The sequence below is a fragment of the Pseudochaenichthys georgianus genome, unplaced genomic scaffold, assembly GCF_902827115.2.
Source record: "Pseudochaenichthys georgianus unplaced genomic scaffold, fPseGeo1.2 scaffold_1271_arrow_ctg1, whole genome shotgun sequence".
NCBI lineage: Eukaryota > Metazoa > Chordata > Actinopteri > Perciformes > Channichthyidae > Pseudochaenichthys > Pseudochaenichthys georgianus.
The window spans coordinates 5001-27500 of record NW_027262179.1 but is presented as its reverse complement, the minus strand read 5'-3'; the positions used below and the strand labels follow the sequence as shown (position 1 = coordinate 27500).

The 22500-nt window shown below is 43.5% G+C and overlaps 1 protein-coding gene across 1 annotated transcript in view; it reads left to right on the top strand.

Moving 5' to 3' along the window:
• LOC117440834 (cilia- and flagella-associated protein 61-like) overlaps positions 1-22500 on the top strand; it is a gene marked incomplete at its 5' end in the record, with an annotated part of 37803 nt that overhangs the window by 11078 nt on the left and 4225 nt on the right. Inside the window, 9 exons of the mRNA XM_034077068.2 lie at positions 1363-1491; positions 3787-3914; positions 12975-13067; positions 13797-13965; positions 14901-15033; positions 16406-16698; positions 18971-19298; positions 21629-21711; positions 22189-22400. Of these exons, the coding sequence (XP_033932959.1) occupies positions 1363-1491; positions 3787-3914; positions 12975-13067; positions 13797-13965; positions 14901-15033; positions 16406-16698; positions 18971-19298; positions 21629-21711; positions 22189-22400 (1568 nt within the window). The remainder of the gene's footprint in view (positions 1-1362; positions 1492-3786; positions 3915-12974; positions 13068-13796; positions 13966-14900; positions 15034-16405; positions 16699-18970; positions 19299-21628; positions 21712-22188; positions 22401-22500) is intronic.

The window sequence follows — 22500 nt, the reverse complement described above, 5'->3', positions numbered from 1 at the left end:
TCTACTTCTCACATGTTGAACCCAAATACCTGTACGTTCTACTTCTTACATGTTGAACACAAATACCTGTACTTTCTTCTTCTTACATTTTGAACCCAAATACCTGTACTTTCTACTTCTTACATGTTGAACTCAAATACCTGTACTTTCTACTTCTCACATGTTGAACTCAAATACCTGTACTTTCTACTTCTCACATGTTGAACTCAAATACCTGTACTTTCTACTTCTCACATGTTGAACTCAAATACCTGTACTTTCTACTTCTCACATGTTGAACTCAAATACCTGTACTTTCTACTTCTCACATGTTGAACTCAAATACCTGTACTTTCTACTTCTTACATGTTGAACTCAAATACCTGTACTTTCTACTTCTTACATGTTGAACTCAAATACCTGTACTTTCTACTTCTTACATGTTGAACTCAAATACCTGTACTTTCTACTTCTCACATGTTGAACTCAAATACCTGTACTTTCTACTTCTCACATGTTGAACTCAAATACCTGTACTTTCTACTTCTCACATGTTGAACTCAAATACCTGTACTTTCTACTTCTCACATGTTGAACTCAAATACCTGTACTTTCTACTTCTTACATGTTGAACTCAAATACCTGTACTTTCTACTTCTTACATGTTGAACTCAAATACCTGTACTTTCTACTTCTTACATGTTGAACTCAAATACCTGTACTTTCTACTTCTTACATGTTGAACTCAAATACCTGTACTTTCTACTTCTTACATGTTGAACTCAAATACCTGTACTTTCTACTTCTTACATGTTGAACTCAAATACCTGTACTTTCTACTTCTTACATTTTCCAAACAGGCTCGTTACTTTAGTTTTAATCTGCGTCTCAGACACACACACACACACACACACACACACACACACACACACACACACACACACACACACACACACACACACACACACACACACACACACACACACACACACACACACACACACACACACACACACACACACACACACACACACACACACACACACACACACATTATGATATTATTACAATTTGAAATGGAAGATCTTTATTGTTCTATTAATATAAAGGGAGGTCAGGTACTCTTTAAAGCAGCTGCTAGCTATGGGTACTTTTAACTGAAGTACACTTCAAAGCCTCTTTACTTAGACTTGAGTAAAGAAGTTTAGTCAGTACTTCTACTTTCACCAGAGTGTCTTTAAACACGAGTATCTGTACTTCTACTGGAGTAAAGGATGTGTGTACTTTTGCCCTCTCTGCTGATCTGACCTTGCGTCATGTGACCTCTCCACCTGAGCTCATTACGACTTCCTGACACGGCGCCCTCTCTTCTTCTGCACCCAGAGTTCCTGCGTCCACCATCTGGACGTTCTGCTGGACTGTGCGGTTCCTGTGTGCCCGCGACGCCAGATCGTCTTCCCGCTGGAGCAGCTTGGCATCAACGCTCCTTCCCTTCAGATCAGAGAGGAGCAGGTGGGCTGAGCAGCAGCTGGATAACATCCTGCCAGAGGGGGGGGGGGGGGGGGTACACTCTAGATCAGGGGTGTCCAAACTACGGCCCGGGGGCCAAATGCAGCCCGCGGACCATTTTTACTCGACAAATTCAAAAACTATCATGGAATATGGCCCACAAATGAAACTTGTGTTTTCTTATATTGTACTTCTTCAATAGAAATGTAAAAATAGATTACACACGATTATTCATGTTTTAATAATAGCCCAATTTCAAAATAAATGCAGTCAATTAAAGTTGGAAACATTTTCTAACATCGATAAGAAAAAATCCCAGTAACTTATTTACACAACTAGCTTGAAATAAACCCTTAATATTTCCCCTTATTCTCATCACTCTGAGGCTTCTGTTTTAAGGCATGCGCTGCCAGCACTCACGAGCATCGTGTGCCTACATTTGATCTATTTAGCTAACTTCTGATTGAACTTATGAGGCGATAAACCTCTCCTCGAGTGAGCGGTCCAGCCCTTCGTATATCTTTCTCTATGTAGCCCTCGGAGAAAGAAGTTTGGACCCCCTGCTCTGGATGAGGGAGGACTGCAGGGTGGTCATGTGACCACTAGGAGGTGCTGTTTCAAAAGGCAAGACTCACTATGGATTGTTCAAAGTCAAAGGTTTGATTGTCATACGCTCAAAGCTACAGTGGAGACATGTGAATGAAAGTCTTAGTTCACAGTTCACAGGCTCCTCCAGCAGTGCAACACAATAAAACGGATGAAATGGTGTAATTAAATACAAATAAAATAGTGCAAGAATAGTCTATATCTTAAAGTCCTGATTATTAACAGCTAAAAAAAGCAAAATCCGACCGCTCTGTGACTCGATCTCTTCTCACTTAAATGCTTCAGTGAGCGTAAAGTTCACCATTTTGTATCTGTTGAAGTATTTCCTCTGTGACACCTTTCAGAGTAACTTCCCGACGTACAGTATCTCCACAAACCAACCTTGTAAGTGACTTGTGACCTAATAACAACGGGAAAGAAAACAACCCGCGTATACAAATGTAATAATTCTCTATTCCTGATGTGTGTAGGCACGAACACATCAGCTGCTTTTCTAAGACATGTGTAGGATTGTTATTATCCCCTGTATCTGCAGCCCCTTGCCTCCGTCAGAGCTCTCCCCCTCGTATCGTCCCGCTAATGAAACCCCACCTCGTCTCCCGGCTCGTGACAGATGTCGCGCACACATGCCCTCATGGAAATTATTTGAATATTACACAAAGGTTAATTTCACCCTCGGGTTTCCCCCCCCTTGTTTCGCTCGATGCTGTTTTCATCCAACAAGGTGCATTGTGGGGCCAATCTGCCTAATTACAGATGATGAAGGAGCCATTAGCCGCCTCACGGCGCGAGGAGGAACCGGGAAATTAGAACGCAGTGTTCGGCTAATTCCTGCGGGACTCTTTTGTAATTATTGTCGAGAGTGTTTCTTAACTGTCAAGTCGCACGTTTTGATCCCCGTGTCTCCTTCTCTTCGCCGGCTGAAGCTCCACGGACACACAGAGCAAACATGGGATTAATACTCAAATGGCGGGACAGCTGGCGGGAAGGACACAAAGAACCAAATGTGGCAAAGAAAATGGGGGAATAATCCAAAATGAGCAGTGGAAAAAGTCCAGAGAAACGATTGTCACTTTAATAATCAGAGTCTGGCGGATTCACCTCGGCCTTTTCACGAGAGATAAGAAACGGTCTCTTTTAATGCGTTAACCAATCAGGTGCTAATGGGAAGCCGAGCACCGAAGAAAATAATCAACTTCGCTTACAATCTCTCACAACTTGTGTTTACACAATAACAACAATGTTTAAGTCCATACACACAGACGGCTAAGTCTTTTTCCGTTTGCTTTTATATATGAAATATCTCGGTTCCAATGCGTACCCGTTTGAATATCTCTAATGTCCCGCATGCTTTTGGAAAATCTGATTTGGGTGCCGATTACCTCGATCCACATTAATACTGGTTGATATTCGGTAAAGTTCACCCAGAGTTTTTAACGTCACTAATCCTCTAAAGGTGTTTGCTGAGCGCGGCACCGTCTCTTCAGCCGGCAGACTAAGTGCCTGGATACAAAGATGATTACTACTTTATCCTGTAAGACCAGAACGTGGGGAAAATTGGACCCATTATCAGGAAATGCTTTTAGTGATGGTAATAAGTAAGAGACGGAATATTTAATCTTCCAGTCGTTTTGAGAGGGACGCATTCCCTCATTTCACTCGGTGAAAGGATAACTTCTGTGTTCCTCTCAGGCGCCGTTTGCCCTCAGCCTCATCAGCAGGAAGTTGACCTTGGAGCCAAAGGTCACGGTTAACGCCCGGATCGTCTTGGTGGGGGCGTCGGACACGGGGTTCTCTCTCCTGGAGGTGCTGTGTTTCTGGTGAGTCTTCCTCCCTCGTGTGCACTACATCTTTCATGTTGTGTTCCGTTCTTGGTGTGCACAACTTAACGTATAACAATTATTTACAAAACATGTCTCTAGAAACACACCGCAGCCGAAAAGGAGCAGGGAGAAGAATATAATCTGATGTGACCGGCCCCTTTCTGAAATAAATAGGAATAGATGGTCTGTCCGTCATGTGCTCGTATTCACAGCCAATCATAACGGCATCGGAGGAAAATAAGAGAAACACAAAAACGTACACAAAAAGACTTCGTTCCTACTTGACGGTTAACGGAAAGAAACAAAACGAGAAAAACAAAACATCACACAAGGAAAAGTGCAACGTCTGAGTCCGACTGGAGTAGAGGGGGGAAAGCGGCGCATAACAATAATAATGGGACCGACAAATAAAATAAATCTAAAGTATTTTCTGAATGAATTGCAACGTCATAAGTCTTCTCCTGGAACCACGACCGGATTTAAGTTTAAGAGGCCCTGGGGCAAGGCTTTGGCACTTATTAGACCCCCCACACACACACACACACACACACACACACACACACACACACACACACACACACACACACACACACACACACACACACACACACACACACACACACACACACACACACACACACCACCATCTGTGCATTGTTTTTGTACCCTATCATCTCCAAGTTCCCTTCAACATCAGAGCAAACAGCATTTATATATATATATGTATATATATATATATGTATATGTATATGTATATATGTATGTATATGTATATATATGTATATATATATGTATATATGTATGTATATGTATATGTATATATATATATATATATATATATATATATGTATATATGTATGTATATATATATATGTATATATGTATATATATAGTAGCTACTGTTATTTGCCTGAGTTGTAGACGCCACATGTTGTCTTTGTGTCAGCTGTAGGGTTACTCTTAGTGATAATGATCTAATTTGTGCGAAACAGATCCATTGTTTTCCCTAAAACTATGAAGAACACATCAATAAGTCGCACCTTCCTGTTTCCACATTACTCACCATCGAGCACCAAATAGGCAAACGAATCCGCCGCAGAAAATAGTCCCTGAAAATGCACTATTTCCTCCTTTTGTGGCCATATTACAACGACTCCAACTATAATGTTTCCAGTAGCGACCAACGGGCTTGGGGCTTCGACACACAGACAGGAAGTCTCACAGTATGGCCACAAAGACACGTGTTTGGAAACTCATAATCTGGTTTTAATCACTTGTAAAATGTCTGTAAATGTTATTTTCACAACCCGCAGCAGAAGCAAATCAAATCAGGGTTTATTTATAAACCATGTTGGGTGGAGCCAAAGTGCTGTACAGAAAATAACAATAGCCTACAGTCGAGACGCTTTACAGCAAATACAACAACACACATTGTTCAGAATATCAGTATGACGATACGACACCCTCTGTCCTAGGCTCTCTGTCCTAGGCTCTCTGTCCTAGGCTCTCTGTCCTAGGCTCTCTGTCCTAGGCTCTCTGTCCTAGGCTCTCTGTCCTAGGCTCTCTGTCCTAGGCTCTCTGTCCTTAGACCCTCTGTCCTAGGCTCTCTGTCCTAGGCTCTCTGTCCTAGGCTCTCTGTCCTAGGCTCTCTGTCCTAGGCTCTCTGTCCTAGGCTCTCTGTCCTTAGACCCTCTGTCCTTTGACCCTCTGTCCTTAGACCCTCTGTCCTCAGACCCTCTGTCCTAGACCCTCTGTCCTAGGCTCTCTGTCCTAGGCTCTCTGTCCTTAGACCCTCTGTCCTAGGCTCTCTGTCCTAGGCTCTCTGTCCTAGGCTCTCTGTCCTAGGCTCTCTGTCCTAGGCTCTCTGTCCTAGGCTCTCTGTCCTAGGCTCTCTGTCCTAGGCTCTCTGTCCTAGGCTCTCTGTCCTTAGACCCTCTGTCCTTAGACCCTCTGTCCTAGGCTCTCTGTCCTAGGCTCTCTGTCCTAGGCTCTCTGTCCTAGGCTCTCTGTCCTAGGCTCTCTGTCCTAGGCTCTCTGTCCTAGGCTCTCTGTCCTAGGCTCTCTGTCCTTAGACCCTCTGTCCTTTGACCCTCTGTCCTTAGACCCTCTGTCCTCAGACCCTCTGTCCTAGGCTCTCTGTCCTTAGACCCTCTGTCCTAGGCTCTCTGTCCTAGGCTCTCTGTCCTAGGCTCTCTGTCCTAGGCTCTCTGTCCTAGGCTCTCTGTCCTAGGCTCTCTGTCCTAGGCTCTCTGTCCTAGGCTCTCTGTCCTTAGACCCTCTGTCCTAGGCTCTCTGTCCTAGGCTCTCTGTCCTAGGCTCTCTGTCCTGACCCTCTGTCCTTAGACCCTCTGTCCTCAGACCCTCTGTCCTTAGACCCTCTGTCCTCAGACCCTCTGTCCTCAGACCCTCTGTCCTCAGACCCTCTAACATTAGACCCTCTGTCCTCAGACCCTCTGTCCTCAGACCCTCTGTCCTTAGACGCTCTGTCCTCAGACCCTCTGCGCCCTTAGGCCCTCTGTCCTTAGACCCTCTGTCCTTAGACCCTCTGTCCTCAGACCCTCTGTCCTCAGACCCTCTGTCCTTAGACGGGCCAAGAAAACACTGTGTGTGTGTGTGTGTGTGTGTGTGTGTGTGTGTGTGTGTGTGTGTGTGTGTGTGTGTGTGTGTGTGTGTGTGTGTGTGTGTGTGTGTGTGTGTGTGTGTGTGTGTGTGTGTGTGTGTGTGTGTGTGTGTGTGTGTGTGTGTGTGTGTGTGTGTGTGTGTGTGTGTGTGTGTGTGTGTGTGTGTGTGTGTGTGTGTGTGTGTGTGTGTGTTGGCAGCCGTCGCAGTGAAAAGCATTCGGAGAGGAATAATCCCCGGAGCTGCTCTTCGCTTTTTTTTTTATTATCGTCTTTTATTCCAGGAATCCAATCTCTCTGCAAATGTCACTTGACTCCGGGTCGCACGTCTTTGCATGTTTGCCTCCCGTCTTTTCTTTGTGAGATTAACTGCTGCTGCTGATAGCGGTAATAACAAGCAGCTGATCCAGAACCAGCCGATAGCTGCCTGGCAACAAATCGTTGTGTTTTTTGTATTCCTCGGAGGGGCTGGTGAGGCTGGCACGCTGCTGATGGGAGGGGGAACACAGCTGTGTGAGGCCTGGCATCCAGCGATGGCCCCCTTTAATTACCCCCCCCCCCCCCCTCTGTAAGGGATCTGTGTTTGCTGTCACTAATGAGTTGAATAATGAGGCAGTTAGTGTCCGCTGAACTGACGCTGAGGCATCGAGGGGCTGAGTGATGGGTCACTTTCCCTTATCAGCGCTGACCAAGCGTCCCCGTGCAGAGGTGGGAGGCAGTGCAGTACAAATACTTCGTTGCTGTACTTAAGTACTTTTTTCTGGCATCTACTCCACTACTTATTTTTCTGACGACTTTTTACTTTGACTTCTTACATGTTGAACTCAAGTACTTGTACTTTCTACTTCTTACATGTTGAACACAAATACCTGTACTTTCTACTTCTTACATGTTGAACACAAATACCTGTACTTTCTACTTCTTACATGTTGAACACAAATACCTGTACTTTCTACTTCTCTCATGTTGAACACAAATACCTGTACTTTCTACTTCTCACATGTTGAACTCAAATACCTGTACTTTCTACTTCTTACATGTTGAACACAAATACCTGTACTTTCTACTTCTTACATGTTGAACACAAATACCTGTACTTTCTACTTCTTACATGTTGAACACAAATACCTGTACTTTCTACTTCTTACATGTTGAACACAAATACCTGTACTTTCTACTTCTTACATGTTGAACCCAAATACCTGTACTTTCTACTTCTCACATGTTGAACTCAAATACCTGTACTTTCTACTTCTTACATGTTGAACACAAATACCTGTACTTTCTACTTCTTACATGTTGAACTCAAATACCTGTACTTTCTACTTCTTACATGTTGAACACAAATACCTGTACTTTCTACTTCTTACATGTTGAACACAAATACCTGTACTTTCTACTTCTTACATGTTGAACACAAATACCTGTACTTTCTACTTCTTACATGTTGAACTCAAATACCTGTACTTTCTACTTCTTACATGTTGAACACAAATACCTGTACTTTCTACTTCTTACATGTTGAACACAAATACCTGTACTTTCTACTTCTCTCATGTTGAACTCAAATACCTGTACTTTCTACTTCTTACATGTTGAACCCAAATACCTGTACTTTCTACTTCTCTCATGTTGAACACAAATACCTGTACTTTCTACTTCTTACTTGTTGAACTCAAATACCTGTACTTTCTACTTCTCTCATGTTGAACTCAAATACCTGTACTTTCTACTTCTTACATGTTGAACTCAAATACCTGTACTTTCTACTTCTTACTTGTTGAACACAAATACCTGTACTTTCTACTTCTCTCATGTTGAACTCAAATACCTGTACTTTCTACTTCTTACATGTTGAACTCAAATACCTGTACTTTCTACTTCTCACAAGTTGAACTCAAATACCTGTACTTTCTACTTCTTACATGTTGAACTCAAATACCTGTACTTTCTACTTCTTACATGTTGAACACAAATACCTGTACTTTCTACTTCTCACAAGTTGAACTCAAATACCTGTACTTTCTACTTCTTACATGTTGAACACAAATACCTGTACTTTCTACTTCTTACATGTTGAACACAAATACCTGTACTTTCTACTTCTTTCATTTTGAACCCAAATACCTGTACTTTCTACTTCTTACATGTTGAACTCAAATACCTGTACTTTCTACTTCTTACATGTTGAACACAAATACCTGTACTTTCTACTTCTCACATGTTGAACTCAAATACCTGTACTTTCTACTTCTTACATGTTGAACTCAAATACCTGTACTTTCTACTTCTTACATGTTGAACTCAAATACCTGTACTTTCTACTTCTTACATGTTGAACTCAAATACCTGTACTTTCTACTTCTTACATGTTGAACTCAAATACCTGTACTTTCTACTTCTTACATGTTGAACTCAAATACCTGTACTTTCTACTTCTCACATGTTGAACCCAAATACCTTGTACTTTCTACTTCTTACATGTTGAACTCAAATACCTGTACTTTCTACTTCTTACATGTTGAACTCAAATACCTGTACTTTCTACTTCTCACATGTTGAACTCAAATACCTGTACTTTCTACTTCTTACATGTTGAACTCAAATACCTGTACTTTCTACTTCTTACATGTTGAACACAAATACCTGTACTTTCTACTTCTTACATGTTGAACTCAAATACCTGTACTTTCTACTTCTCACATGTTGAACTCAAATACCTGTACTTTCTACTTCTTACATGTTGAACTCAAATACCTGTACTTTCTACTTCTTACATGTTGAACTCAAATACCTGTACTTTCTACTTCTTACATGTTGAACTCAAATACCTGTACTTTCTACTTCTCACATGTTGAACTCAAATACCTGTACTTTCTACTTCTTACATGTTGAACTCAAATACCTGTACTTTCTACTTCTTACATGTTGAACTCAAATACCTGTACTTTCTACTTCTTACATGTTGAACTCAAATACCTGTACTTTCTACTTCTTACATGTTGAACTCAAATATCTGTACTTTCTACTTCTCTCATTTCCCAAACAGCTGGTTCCTTTAGTCTGAATGTGTGTTTGGTGCGCGGTCATTATTCTTTAGAGTCACTGCGTGCCTATTGGTTGGAACACGATCCGTGGATCCATCACTTCCTGGTCTTCTCTAAAGAAGAGGGACCAATGGAAACGTTGCCGCTGTTCACCATGGAAACATTCATCAGCTAAAAATGACATTATTATATGTTCGAGTTTAGTCAGTACTTCTACTCTTACCAGAGTATTTTTAAACACGAGCATCTGTACTTGTACTTGAGTAAAGGATGTGTGCTGCCCCCCCCCCCCCCCCCCCTTCATTACGGCGTCTCGGGGTCAGACGGATAAAGAGCTGCGGGCTGACCGTCTGTCAGCGGCTGATAGCGGACCCTCTGACTCTCCAGACTCCAGAAGCGCCTCGATGTAAATCCTCCGGCTCAGATTAGCAGGGAAAGTGAGACTGCTCTCACGGTCTGATTATTCAGAGCCAAAAGGTCAAAGCACTGATGACTCCGAGCTTTGTGACGAGAGTCGAGGATGCTTTACTTGATCCGTGTGGACACATGTGTGAGCGCTGATTTGTTGTTTTATCACAGCACCAGCTGATCTCTGGGTGAGTCATATAAACTTAATCAAACATGTTTAGTATTGTTCGGTATTTATCAAACAAAAACGCAAAACATTTGGCTGGTTTCGGCTTCTGCCTTTCTCTGTTTCTAAATCATTGTATATTTCATATCTTTGGATTTAAAACTGTAAGTGGAACAAAGCAAGACGTTTGGCTTCAAACTTATTTTTCTGACATGTTATAGACTGAACAGTTAATCGATCTTCATCCGGATAAATAGATTTAAAGCAGATGTTGCTAAATGTCCATCATGTTTCCCCCTAGAGAGAAAGGGTGGTCAATACGGTTCAATATCTTTCTTATGACATATGTAATATAATATCATCTATTCAATAGTTCTTACTTGTGTACTGTCCGTGTTAAACTTATCCACTTTACATAACTGACTAATGTTATCCAAAATACAATTCCTATAAATCCGATACAGCCCATAGTGCTCAGCGTCGTGGGGAAACTAACTATACAACTGTGTCTTTGAGCCAAGTACTCAATATCGATATCTAACTGGTTATGTAGGGTTGATTATTGGCTTTCCTAAAATATTAACGCGATGAGAGTTTTGAAAATCAATCCTCTGTAAAGTATATAATTAGTGGACGAAGCCAGATAATACAACAGCCTGGTTATTTTAAGAACATTGCATCACTTTAAAACCTTTAAAACCACGGCACATGCAACTTTACGATACCTAACCCTAAAGTGTGTGTGTGTGTGTGTGTGTGTGTGTGTGTGTGTGTGTGTGTGTGTGTGTGTGTGTGTGTGTGTGTGTGTGTGTGTGTGTGTGTGTGTGTGTGTGTGTGTGTGTGTGTGTGTGTGTGTGTGTGTGTGTGTGTGTGTGTGTGTGTGTGTGTGTGTGTGTGTGTGTGTGTGTGTGGTGTGTGTGTGTGTGTGTGTGTGTGTGTGTGTGTGTGTGTGTGTGTGTGTGTGTGTGTGTGTGTGTGTGTGTGTGTGTGTGTGTGTGTGTGTGTGTGTGTGCTTCAGGGCGATAGTTTGTCAGGAGGCTGAGAGATAAGAGCAGACGGGAGGTGATCAGAGTCACAGAGATAAGACCAAACGCTACACACACACACACACACACCATGTATACATCACTTCAGGGGACATTACATTGACTTACATGCATTTCCTGGAGACTTACCCTAACCTTAACCCTAACCAACACATGCCTAACCCTAACCAAGTCCTTATGGGGACCTCCATTTTGTCCCCATAAGGGAGGCGAGTCCCCACACGTGACTGTGTTAACAGATGTAGGTCCCCACAAGTATAGTAATGCCAGGCCACACACACACACACACACACACACACACACACACACACACACACACACACACACACACACACACACACACACACACACACACACACACTCTCTGTATCCGCCGAGGAGGAGGAGCTGCTGCTATCTGCTCTGCGGTGTCCTGCAGGGAAACACAAAGGAAGGCATTTGCATGACAAGAGGAGACGTGTTCTGCGGACAGTGGACTCAGAGAGGGAGGACACGCTGCAGGAGTCACACATGCTCAGTGTAGGCTGAGAGATATTCAGCATCGAGATGGTTATGTTTAATGTTCAGTGTATAGTGTGGTGGACACCCCATTGATCAACCGCCACACACAACAGTACATGGGGCAGCTTCAGCCAACATTGCTCCTTTCCAGCTGTCGTCCCGGCCAGGTGGTACAGCAACAGCATTAGGTATAAAAACACAAGGGACCACCTCAGGGTTTCATAATGTGCGTCTCAAGCAGGAGACGGATCACATGTGTGAGTCTCACTGAAGCAGATGTTTCTTTGGGGTGAGATCCTTCGGAGGAACTCAAACTGTGGCGGCCAATAGAAAGAGAATCAAACATGTTTGACCAAATGCATAGATAAAAAATAACGCAACGATATTGAAATATTTACTATTGATGCTTTCACAAAGAATAACGAGGCCCTACTCTGCTTTTCGGGGTGTTCCCTTTCCTGTAGTGTGTCGTATAGCTTGTTGTGCATGTACAACATATGCCAATAGAGTTATATGTACATCAATATACAAAATATATCTATACATCTTCAAAAACAACCAGAGATGAATCACAACTACCAGCCAATGGGCCTTTTCCAACAGAAGAAAGAAAGTAAGCCTTGCACCTGAAATCTGCTAATGCTTGTGCTAACTAACTGGGAAGCTAACATTAGCGCTAACTTGGTGTGGAAACAAGTACAACCAAAGTAAAGTAACGAATACTTTGGTTGTACTTGTTTACACACCAAGTTAGCGCTAATGTTACAATACTTTGTTTAAAAAAAAAAAAAAAATTTAAAAAAGGGGGCGGTGGTGGCGAAGTCGATAGGGACTTGGCTTGGCAACTGGAAGGTCACCAGTTCAAGTCCCGGCAAGACCAAGTGCTACCGAGGTGTCCCAGAGCAAGGCACCGTTCCCCACACTGCTCCTCGGGCGCCGTTCAAAATGGCAGCACACTGCTCCTAACACTAGGATGGGTCGAATGCAGAGAAACAATTTCCCCACGGGGGTTAATAAAGTATATCCAATCAAAATCAAATCAAAAATTACATTGGGGGAAAATCACTGTGTAGTCCTTTGGCTTTCCTGAATCTTCTCCAGACCTTCCTAGTACATAAAGCAAAGAGTGGTTTTTAATATTCTTTATTGTCCTCTTAACATGGCTAATCTATACATGCTGTTGCCCATCACTAAAGGAAGCAGGTAGCTTCTGCAGAAATTAGGTTCCCCAGATTTACTGTGTTCTGCTGTGTGTTGTTTGTCTCTCGTAGCCCTCACCTCAGGTTCAACAGCCTGACCCTGGTCTCCACGCACGGCCTCCTCAGCGACTTCGACCACGAGGACATCGGGTTTCTCTCCACGAGGTGAGAGAATGGACCAAAAGGACAGAGAAAAACCACACAAACTAATTCACAACAAAGTGCTGTTATGTCCTGTACAGCTCCATTATAGCGGCAAGAGACGCATGTTTTGCTTTAATAAATTTTTATGAGGTAAAAAATGATTGCGTAATGTAATGGCTGTAGATTTAGGAAACCATGTTGATGCATCTCCTATAACCACAAAGGACCAGTGATGAGTATTCAGGGATTTCTATTGGCAGAGAATTACTCACAACTGTATTTTTTTTTTGTATATTATTTGGCGTCTAATCATCTAAAGATATATATTGTTGTTTTGGGGTTACTTCAGAATAAGCTAGGGCTGCAACCAACGATTCATTTCATAGTTAAATAATCGACCAATTATTGTTTCTTATAAACGACTATTTATTTTATCTATAAAATGGCAAAAAAAGTCTTTCATAAAATATGATCATCAATTATTCAAACTGTTGCATATTAATTTAAATGTAAAACAAATTGATGAATTAATTAAAAATTAATTAAAATTGCAGCTCTAAAATTAGTCTTTCGTGTCTACATACTCTTTCATGAAGTGTGCCATGTTTCTACAGTGGCCCAGAAGGGACACACCAAACTCTTGTTGCTTGAAGTCTGTCACAGTTATTGAAAACACTCTGAAAGGGAAGAGCACTTGACACTTAATCCTCCTTGAACTCACTGCATTAAGAGGTGTCTTCCTGTGTGCAGTCATGCGTACAGCAGCAGAGATCTGTCCCGGGTGCCTCTGCACTCCTGCGTCAGCGTGGTGAGCGGGAAGATGGTGGCCATCAACAGGAAGTCCAAACACGTCCTGGTGTCCGGTGGAGTGACGGTGCCCTACGACCACCTGGTCCTCTGCACCGGCCTGCAGTACCAGGTGACACACAGAGAGCCAATGGGATTCCTCAGTTTCATTTTGGATTATTGCGTTTATCATACTTACACGTTTAGTTCAGCAAGATAATCTCCACATATTAACAACACTTCATGATTTCTGAATTAAAAAGCTAATGTTGGGCTATAGAGGAACTACAGCACGGTCACATGACTTCACGTCACCACCGCTAAGCTAAAGGTGGCTAATGTTGGGCTATAAAGGAACTACAGCACGGTCACATGACTTCACGTCACCACCGCTAAGCTAAAGGTGGCTAATGTTGGGCTATAAAGGAACTACAGCACGGTCACATGACTTCACGTCACCACCGCTAAGCTAAAGGTGGCTAATGTTGGGCTATAAAGGAACTACAGCACGGTCACATGACTTCACGTCACCACCGCTAAGCTAAAGGTGGCTAATGTTGGGCTATAAAGGAACTACAGCACGGTCACATGACTTCACGTCACCACCGCTAAGCTAAAGGTGGCTAATGTTGGGCTATAAAGGAACTACAGCACGGTCACATGACTTCACGTCACCACCGCTAAGCTAAAGGTGGCTAATGTTGGGCTATAAAGGAACTACAGCACGGTCACATGACTTCACGTCACCACCGCTAAGCTAAAGGAGGCTAATGTTGGGTGTGATGATGTTTAGTTGTCTCATTTAGACACTTGTTAGCAACTGCCTTTTTTAAATCCACCAGTGGGGTATTTACTGAATTATTTATGCCCTAGAACAACTTGTTAAAATCTCTTCAGCTTATGTTAGCCTGAAATAAGGTATGTGGTTAACAACCAAAAGCTCATACTAAAGACTTCAAGACGATGCAACAGGAAGTGCTTCAGGACTCATTCCTGCACCACTCTATAACACGATATAAAGATATAGCTAGCTAATAAACGTAACACTATTATGATATGCTGCTGCAGGCGCCTCGTCCTGCTGAAGGGAATCAGCCCGACTCAAACCTCCAGCTGCCCTCCAACCTCTTCACCCTCAACGACCTCCACGACTGTATGGCTGCCCGCCGCTGGCTGAGCGCCAACTTTGTGGAGCTGGAGGGTGAGCTAACACACACACACACACACACACACACACACACACACACACACACACACACACAGAACCTAATATTAATATGTAGTAGTATGTCATTACTCAGCCAGTCAGCGCTGAAGTGCTCCGGTATAATTAGCCGCTAATTAGCTGCAGAGAAATCTTTCCTCTGTGAGAACCACGTTGGCCTCTCCCTTCCAGTTTCCCATTATCCCATCACTTTCTGAGAGAGGATAAAACCCACGGTGTCATTAAGCAGAATCTGCTCTCTGAAGGAAGTGTGCACTGATCTGGAGTGAGGCTTTTAAATGTACTAATTAGATTATCCTAGTCATGAAGCAAAGCCATTAATAAATGCAAATTGCTGTTGCAGACTCCAGCAGATAACGTGTTTATTTACATATTTTAATAACAGCCGAAAGAAACGGATGAATGTGAAGTTCAGCGGTAGACTAAAGCAGCTGGAGTCTCTCAGTACTTACCGTCAGAACACTTTTTAAATATACCGTTTTATTTCGCTTCAGCTTTCAGTATTTCCATTCCAGCGATCGTAGATTTTTCACCAGCGGATTAAACCACATTTGGGGCTTCAGTTAATATTTGAGGCTGCAGGACGATGTGTGTCTGATTGAGACAAAAGAAACTACAGTGTGTAGTATATGGTGATGAAGGAACGTGTTTTTAATAGTTTGTAATCACTCAAAAATATGCATCAGGCTTTGACACACACACACAAAAAAAAGGGTAGAACAACACCAGATTTTATTTTTTGAAGTTGAAGACACAAGTGCTCCTGATGAGGGACACTGGTTTGTTTATTACACTGGCTCCATGATTTAAAAACAAGACCAGTGTGTAGTGGCGACATCATAATAACTTGTTTACCTTAACGAAGCTGTATGCTTACATATGTATGGGAATTGTACACATAAAGAACGTGTTTCTCTGAGTAGTTGTAGTGGTGGTATATGTGAGCAGTGGAATATAGGGTTGTGCTGTCCTTGGTGTAGCTCCTCTGGTTCAGCACCACGGACAGAGACACTGAACTGAAGCTGTGTTCATTCTAATAACCAACTATGGTTATCTGTTACTCCACTATAAGTACCAACACAACAACGTAATTATATGTTCTGCCTCAAAGAAGGATTACCAAGTAAATGTACTTCAAAAAGACTGAAAACTAAACGTTCTGCTACACCAGTTGTTTTCATTTTTCCATCAACTTTTATATTTATGTGAAATATCAGATGGTTTTCAGGACTCGAAAGGGAAGTTGAAGGAAAAAAATCTGAGAGTTTTTGGGATAGAAATGGCTGCTTAAAAAAGGATCAGCAGCAAACGGTTAAATACACGATAAATGTCACACGTGTCTCTCCAGATAACGCCATCGTCTACGGAAACAGCATCGACGTGTTCACCTCCGTTGAGACTTTGCTCAGCCTCGGGATTCTGGGCAATCGTATCCATGTCGTCTTCACGCCTCCCGAGTCCGGCGTCTCCTGCTTCAGCGACCCGGAGGTGGAGAAAGCTGTGGCGACGGCCCTGAAGAAGGCCGAGGTTCAGGTCCACCATCACTGCCTGCTGGCCCTGGTGAACAACGGAGAAAACCCCGACCCCATCACATCTGTGAGCTTCACTACAGACGCAGAGACCCTCAATCTGCAGTGTCGGGTAAATCAACAGTCTTATTGTGAACCTGGAAATGTAGAGTACCCCAACGTGTTATGATAGAATTGTATAGTAGGGTATAATAGAAACTGCTGGATGCTAACTTTTAGATAGATACCCCTCTTTAATGGTCCCACATGCAGAGACACACAGTGACATGTGTTCTCCACCAGGAGTGTAGTACTAGGAGCAGTGGGCAGCTATTGTACAGCGCCCGGGGAGCAATGGGAAGGGGGGTGTCCGGTGCCTTGCTCAAGGGCACCACGGCAGGGCAGGAGGTGAACTGGGACCTCTCCAAGTAGCAGTCCACACTCCATATTCAGGTCTGTTCGGGGACTTGAACCGGCGACCCTACGGCTCACAGTCCACGCCCCTACTGACTGAGCCGCTGCCGGACTATATATATGTTTCGCAGTTTGCACAATTGGAATAAGTTCCATTAATTAGCATATGCAGACAATGGTTAAAATATTGCTTGTCCGATTAGGAATTTCTTTGTAGGGTCGTTGGGGGATGTTGAGGAAGCTGAATCCATTTCGGACATTTGTTTGTATTCAGCTTCCTCAATACGCCTCAAAAACCACACAAAAATGTCCAATTCGGCCAAGCAGTTGTTTTGATATTGTCTGCATTTGCAAATGAATGCTACTGAATACAACTTGTGCCAATTGCCCAACATATGCAAGTTCGCATCCGGCAGTTTCTATGTGCTCGGGACCCGTACAATACATGTCTATCATAATGTGTTCAGGGTTCACACGGCTGGCAAGCGGACGAGCATGTCTGCGTGTCCAGTTGGTTATTAGTGTTCACTGAAGTAAGTACGTCCCTAACAATGCTGGGTGACTGTCCAGGGGGCCGTGAACGAGCGGCTGGCTGCACTGTAATCCCCCTCCTGGAGGCAGGCTGTGTGCTGGAGCACAGAACGATGTTGGTGTGTTTCCCATTGTTTCAGACAGTAGAGGATTGTGCTCTCCGATTGTGTGTTCCTCATTCAGGCTGAACTAGAGGCACCCTGCAGATGAGGTTTAGTTGTTTTTATATGTTGTCAAACCAGAGCATTCAGAAATGTGGCTTAAACATATGTTTTCTAGGCTGGAAATATATTGACAGATTTGTTAGCTGTGAAGGATGGAGAGAATGTGTAGACAACACTAGAGCTGCGCAATGTTATCAGATCACAATATGGTCCATGTGGGAGAGAAACCACACTACGGGAAAACGTTAGTCCAGCTCCACGAGTTTAATCACAGAAGTTGGTTTGTGTGGAAATGTGTTCATCTGGTCATATATCCTTTATTCAACCAGGTAGAAGTCTCATTGAGTCCAACCGGGCCAAGAGGGGCCGCATGGAGAAAGTTACGAACAATACAGGCAGACGAATACAGCTGTAAAACACGAATGAATATGCAAATAAAATAACTTATAAAACACTAAAAACCGGCACAATTTTAAAACGACTTCAATTATGGGATATACGAGCAATCGCATCGACCAATGGACTCTTGTTCTCCGTCCTTTAAGACTTGAACTCCCCCGTAGTGATCCGACAGCTCCTTCTGTACTTTATTCCAAGCATAGATGAGAGTGACACCTGCGTCACTTCCGGGCGAAAATTACGGCCCCGCCCACTTTTGGGGGAAAACAACGCTGTCTTTTGATTGACGTTTTTGCCAATCCGATCAGACATTTTCTGATCTTCAAAGAGCCCGGTTGCGACGGCCAGTCAGGCAAACATTCACGTTAAATCATTTGAAATCGACGATCGGGCTCGATATGTGGTTAAATTAAAATCAGTAGGCGAGGCCGTCATTTCGCCGGCTGTTTCTCTCGTGAGCGAGGCGGGAAATAATTGGACCGTAAAAGAAGAGCTCTGTGGCTTCAGGCTCGATCGCCATTCAGACAGCGTTGGTTTCCCCCAAAAGTGGGCGGGGCCGTAAAGCTACTCATCTATGGACACCGGTCGCCTACTGCTATATTTAACCACATATCGAGCCCGATCGTCCATTTCCAATGATTTCATGTAATTGTTCGCCTGTCCGGCCATCGTGATCGGGCTCTTTGAAGATCCACGGTTTTCAAACATTTCTGATCGAATAGGCAAAAACTTCAGAATTGTATTGACCGCCGTTCAGATGACAGCGTTGGTTTCCCCCAAAAGTGGGCGGAGCCGTCATGTTTGCCCGGAATGTGTTACTCTCATGTATAAGGGGCAGCATGTAAAAATCACGACATCCCAAGAAACAGAAAACATATCTTGCTTCTCTCCTTTCAGGTGTTCATTAATCTCTCCAATAAAGCCGTGGACTCCGAGGCCTTCCGGAGCATCAACGACTCCTTCCTGGTGTTCGACGGCAGACTCGTTATCGACGCCACTTTCCACACCAGCGATCCCTCCATTTCTGCAGCCGGACCTCTCACCAAATTCTCCCGCAGCTACTACTCCGACGAGTGGTCGAACGCAAACTTCAACTCTAAGGAGGTGGGCCGGGATCTGGCGGCCATGTTGCTGCGTCTCTTCGACCCCACGTTGGAGCCCGCGATGGAAACTGCTCCAGAAACAGAGCGCCTCGTTCCGCTGTACGGGCAGGCCAAGATTCAAGGTGTGTGTGTGTGTGTGTGTGTGTGTGTGTGTGTGTGTGTGTGTGTGTGTGTGTGTGTGTGTGTGTGTGTGTGTGTGTGTGTGTGTGTGTGTGTGTGTGTGTGTGTGTGTGTGTGTGTGTGTGTGTGTGTGTGTGTGTGTGTGTGTGTGTGTGTGTGTGTGAGAGAGAGAGCCACTTCTCCACATGCCCTTCGGTGGCCGTCTCCCACACACCGATGACACACGTGTTCCTCTTTTGTTGTGGTGAGTCATCGGTGGCGATGAATGGGACTTCTATAAAACCCTGGCCCCTGAAACCCACTTCAGCACTGCATGAGCTCTCCTGCTACTCAATCCCCCGTGTCGTATCTTTATTATAAACCTTACATTCCTTCACATTCATCAGCACTGCTTCTCAGTGTATGTGCTGGGGTCTCTCAGTTGACCCTTTAATACTCTTCCTGCCGTCCAAGCACGTGTGTGTCTGACTGAAGTCCCCAGCATTACCTCGGAGCGGTTTCCAAACCGTTACCTGCCCTCCCACTGCTCGTGTTATTTCGTCCAACACTCAAAGCATAGCAGGGCGTAACAATGGTGCATTGTGCTGCCGTGTATTCACGAAGGAACCAAGGCCACTCCACAGGTAACACAAACACGACAGCCACTCTCACGGGGATGACACACGTGAACTTTTCAGAGAGGCCGAATCATCGAGGATATCTACATACATGACGCTCTAAAAGCAGCATGCCTGTGTCATACTCAGCCGAGTGAACGGACATCATCCCACACCTTTTTATCTGGCCCCATATTCCCTTTTTAGCATGTGTCAGAAATTGACTTTTGATCCAGTTTTGAGGCACATTTTCACCATACACTTTTACATAATTCGGTACTTTTAACTCTATACTTTAACCGGACGATGGACTGTTGTAGTGGGACGACTTCTGGGTCTTGAGTCTTCGGTAAAACAAACCTTCGCAGCACTTCTATCCTACGTCAACCGAACAACATGTATTTCCATGTTATCGTTTCCATGTCAACACTGTTCGTTCTCTTCTTTAAGCACACACATGAAGGTATCTCACCAGACGACGTTGAAACAGTTTTCGTCATTTCAATAAACAAAGCTTCTCGTCTCTGCAGTGCAGCGGTCAAAAAAACCGTGTGGCTTCTGTTATCTGTGTTGGTTATTCTCGCGTCGAGGAGACGAGCTTAAAAAGAGACTAAATGGAGTCTCTGAGATTGTTTCAAATTGGTACTTTAATTAATAAAAAGCGTGGTAATGTCACAAACAGGATATTGTTCGACAGAAAAGCAGCTGTGTGTCTGGCTCTCGCGGAGAAAGAGGCCGTACCCCTCAAGTCGCGCTGTGTATATATCCTCTGCTGGCTCCTCCCTGCGGGCCGGCTCGCCACGTTTCAGTCCGTTGTTACATATCAGAGGATACAGACACTGTACATTCAATATATATCTAAACACGCCTTTTCTCCTCCTTAACTCTTTCATGACTTTTCATTTAACACATTCTAAACGCTGTAATCAATACTCCTAAAATACAGGAAATACTTCACAGCAGTTTGGTTTCCGGTCGTTCCGGATGTTGTCACATGCTACCCACATCTGTAAACAATAACGTGCTCAAATAAACTGTACCTTATCCAACAATAATAATATCTCAACGTCTATAGTTGTAGTGTTGAAATCAGTATGTTTCGATGTGCAACATCACATCGCTGCTAAATTCACCTCTATAGTAAATGGTATATTAGCCTCATGCTAACCGGAGACGAAGGATTTTCAGAATAAAAGCTTAACAACTGGTTGTGCACGAGAACTTCTGGTTTTTCAGTATAAAACAGCATTTAAACTGACGGTATGTTTAAGGTGCACTATGCCATCAAAACATTGATTTTAATTTCTAACACTTCACAACCAAACTAGAACCCAGAGTATAATCAGCTCTTTTAACCAGCTGAGGCCATCGCGGCACAGTCAGCTGCTCCGCCCCACCGTGGCTGCGGATCCCGATCAATACTCCATTACATACATTAAATGATTAAATAATCAAAATAATAAATCAACGTTTTGGCTCCTACAACCGAGTTAATACTCTGGGTCTTTTTGTTCGACTGCTTTGTGCAATATGTTCATCTGTCGTCACGTGGTACATGTTGTGAGTGCTCTTATTTACTCACCGTTGATGCCGTAACTGGTCTTTTAACTGTTGCACGTAAGGTCTTCAATTACTACTTATATTTCTGAATAATCCCTCAGGCGACAAAAAGTAAACAAATACTAACACCTGAATGAGATGGACCTCCTCACACCTTAAGCTTCCTCCTCTCTCAGGTGGGAAGCTTCCTGGAGGGTTCCACTTCCTGCAGGTCTCTAAACCGTCTGCGACCCAGCTGACCGCGCCTCCTGTTCAAAAGGTAAGGTTTGATATAAACAACAGCCTGGGGCGTGTTTTAGTTTTGGATCAAAGCGCAATCAGAGAATATCCCTGCCTTGTCTTTTAATCCACGTTTTAACGCGAATCCCTACGAGCTCCTGGAGAACAAGAGAACTATAACTTCTGCTTGAAGACACGTCAACATGTCAGAAAGTAGTGAAGAATGTTCATGTTGTTGTTCTTGTTTAGTCAGTCCAACCCCCCCCCCCCAAAGTCACTTAAATATGAATATATTAAACCCCATATTCCAGCGGCTGAAAACAGCATTTTCTTTAAATATTGAATTAAACATTTCTTCAACGACCATTTGTTTGCAGTGTGTCATGAATACTAAATCAGCAGGATACTCTTTAAGAAAACAGATACATCATTTTCTGAAACTCTTAAAGATAACATCCAATAATTAGTCCTAAGTGAAATGTGTTTTAATTTAAGGGACTTTTCATAATGTGTTTAGGTGCCGGACAGCTGCTTGGTGACGGGGCGTGTGCAGACGGGGAACTACTTCTCGTTACACCTGGACAGCTACGAGCAGGTGGAGGCGCTCACCTGTCTCTCCCTGAAGCCCCTCCCCCTCTCCAACTACCTGAGTCTGTATGGTAAACAGCAGCAGCTGCTGGGCCAGCTGAGCAGCCGCTACCGGCAGGGCCTGATCCCAGACCTGCACAGGTGAGCAAATATCATCTATCATATATCCCACTTACTTTGGACCAGGGAATGATCCTTTGTTCAAAAGATTCAGAGTCAGTCAGTCAACATCTTCCAGTTT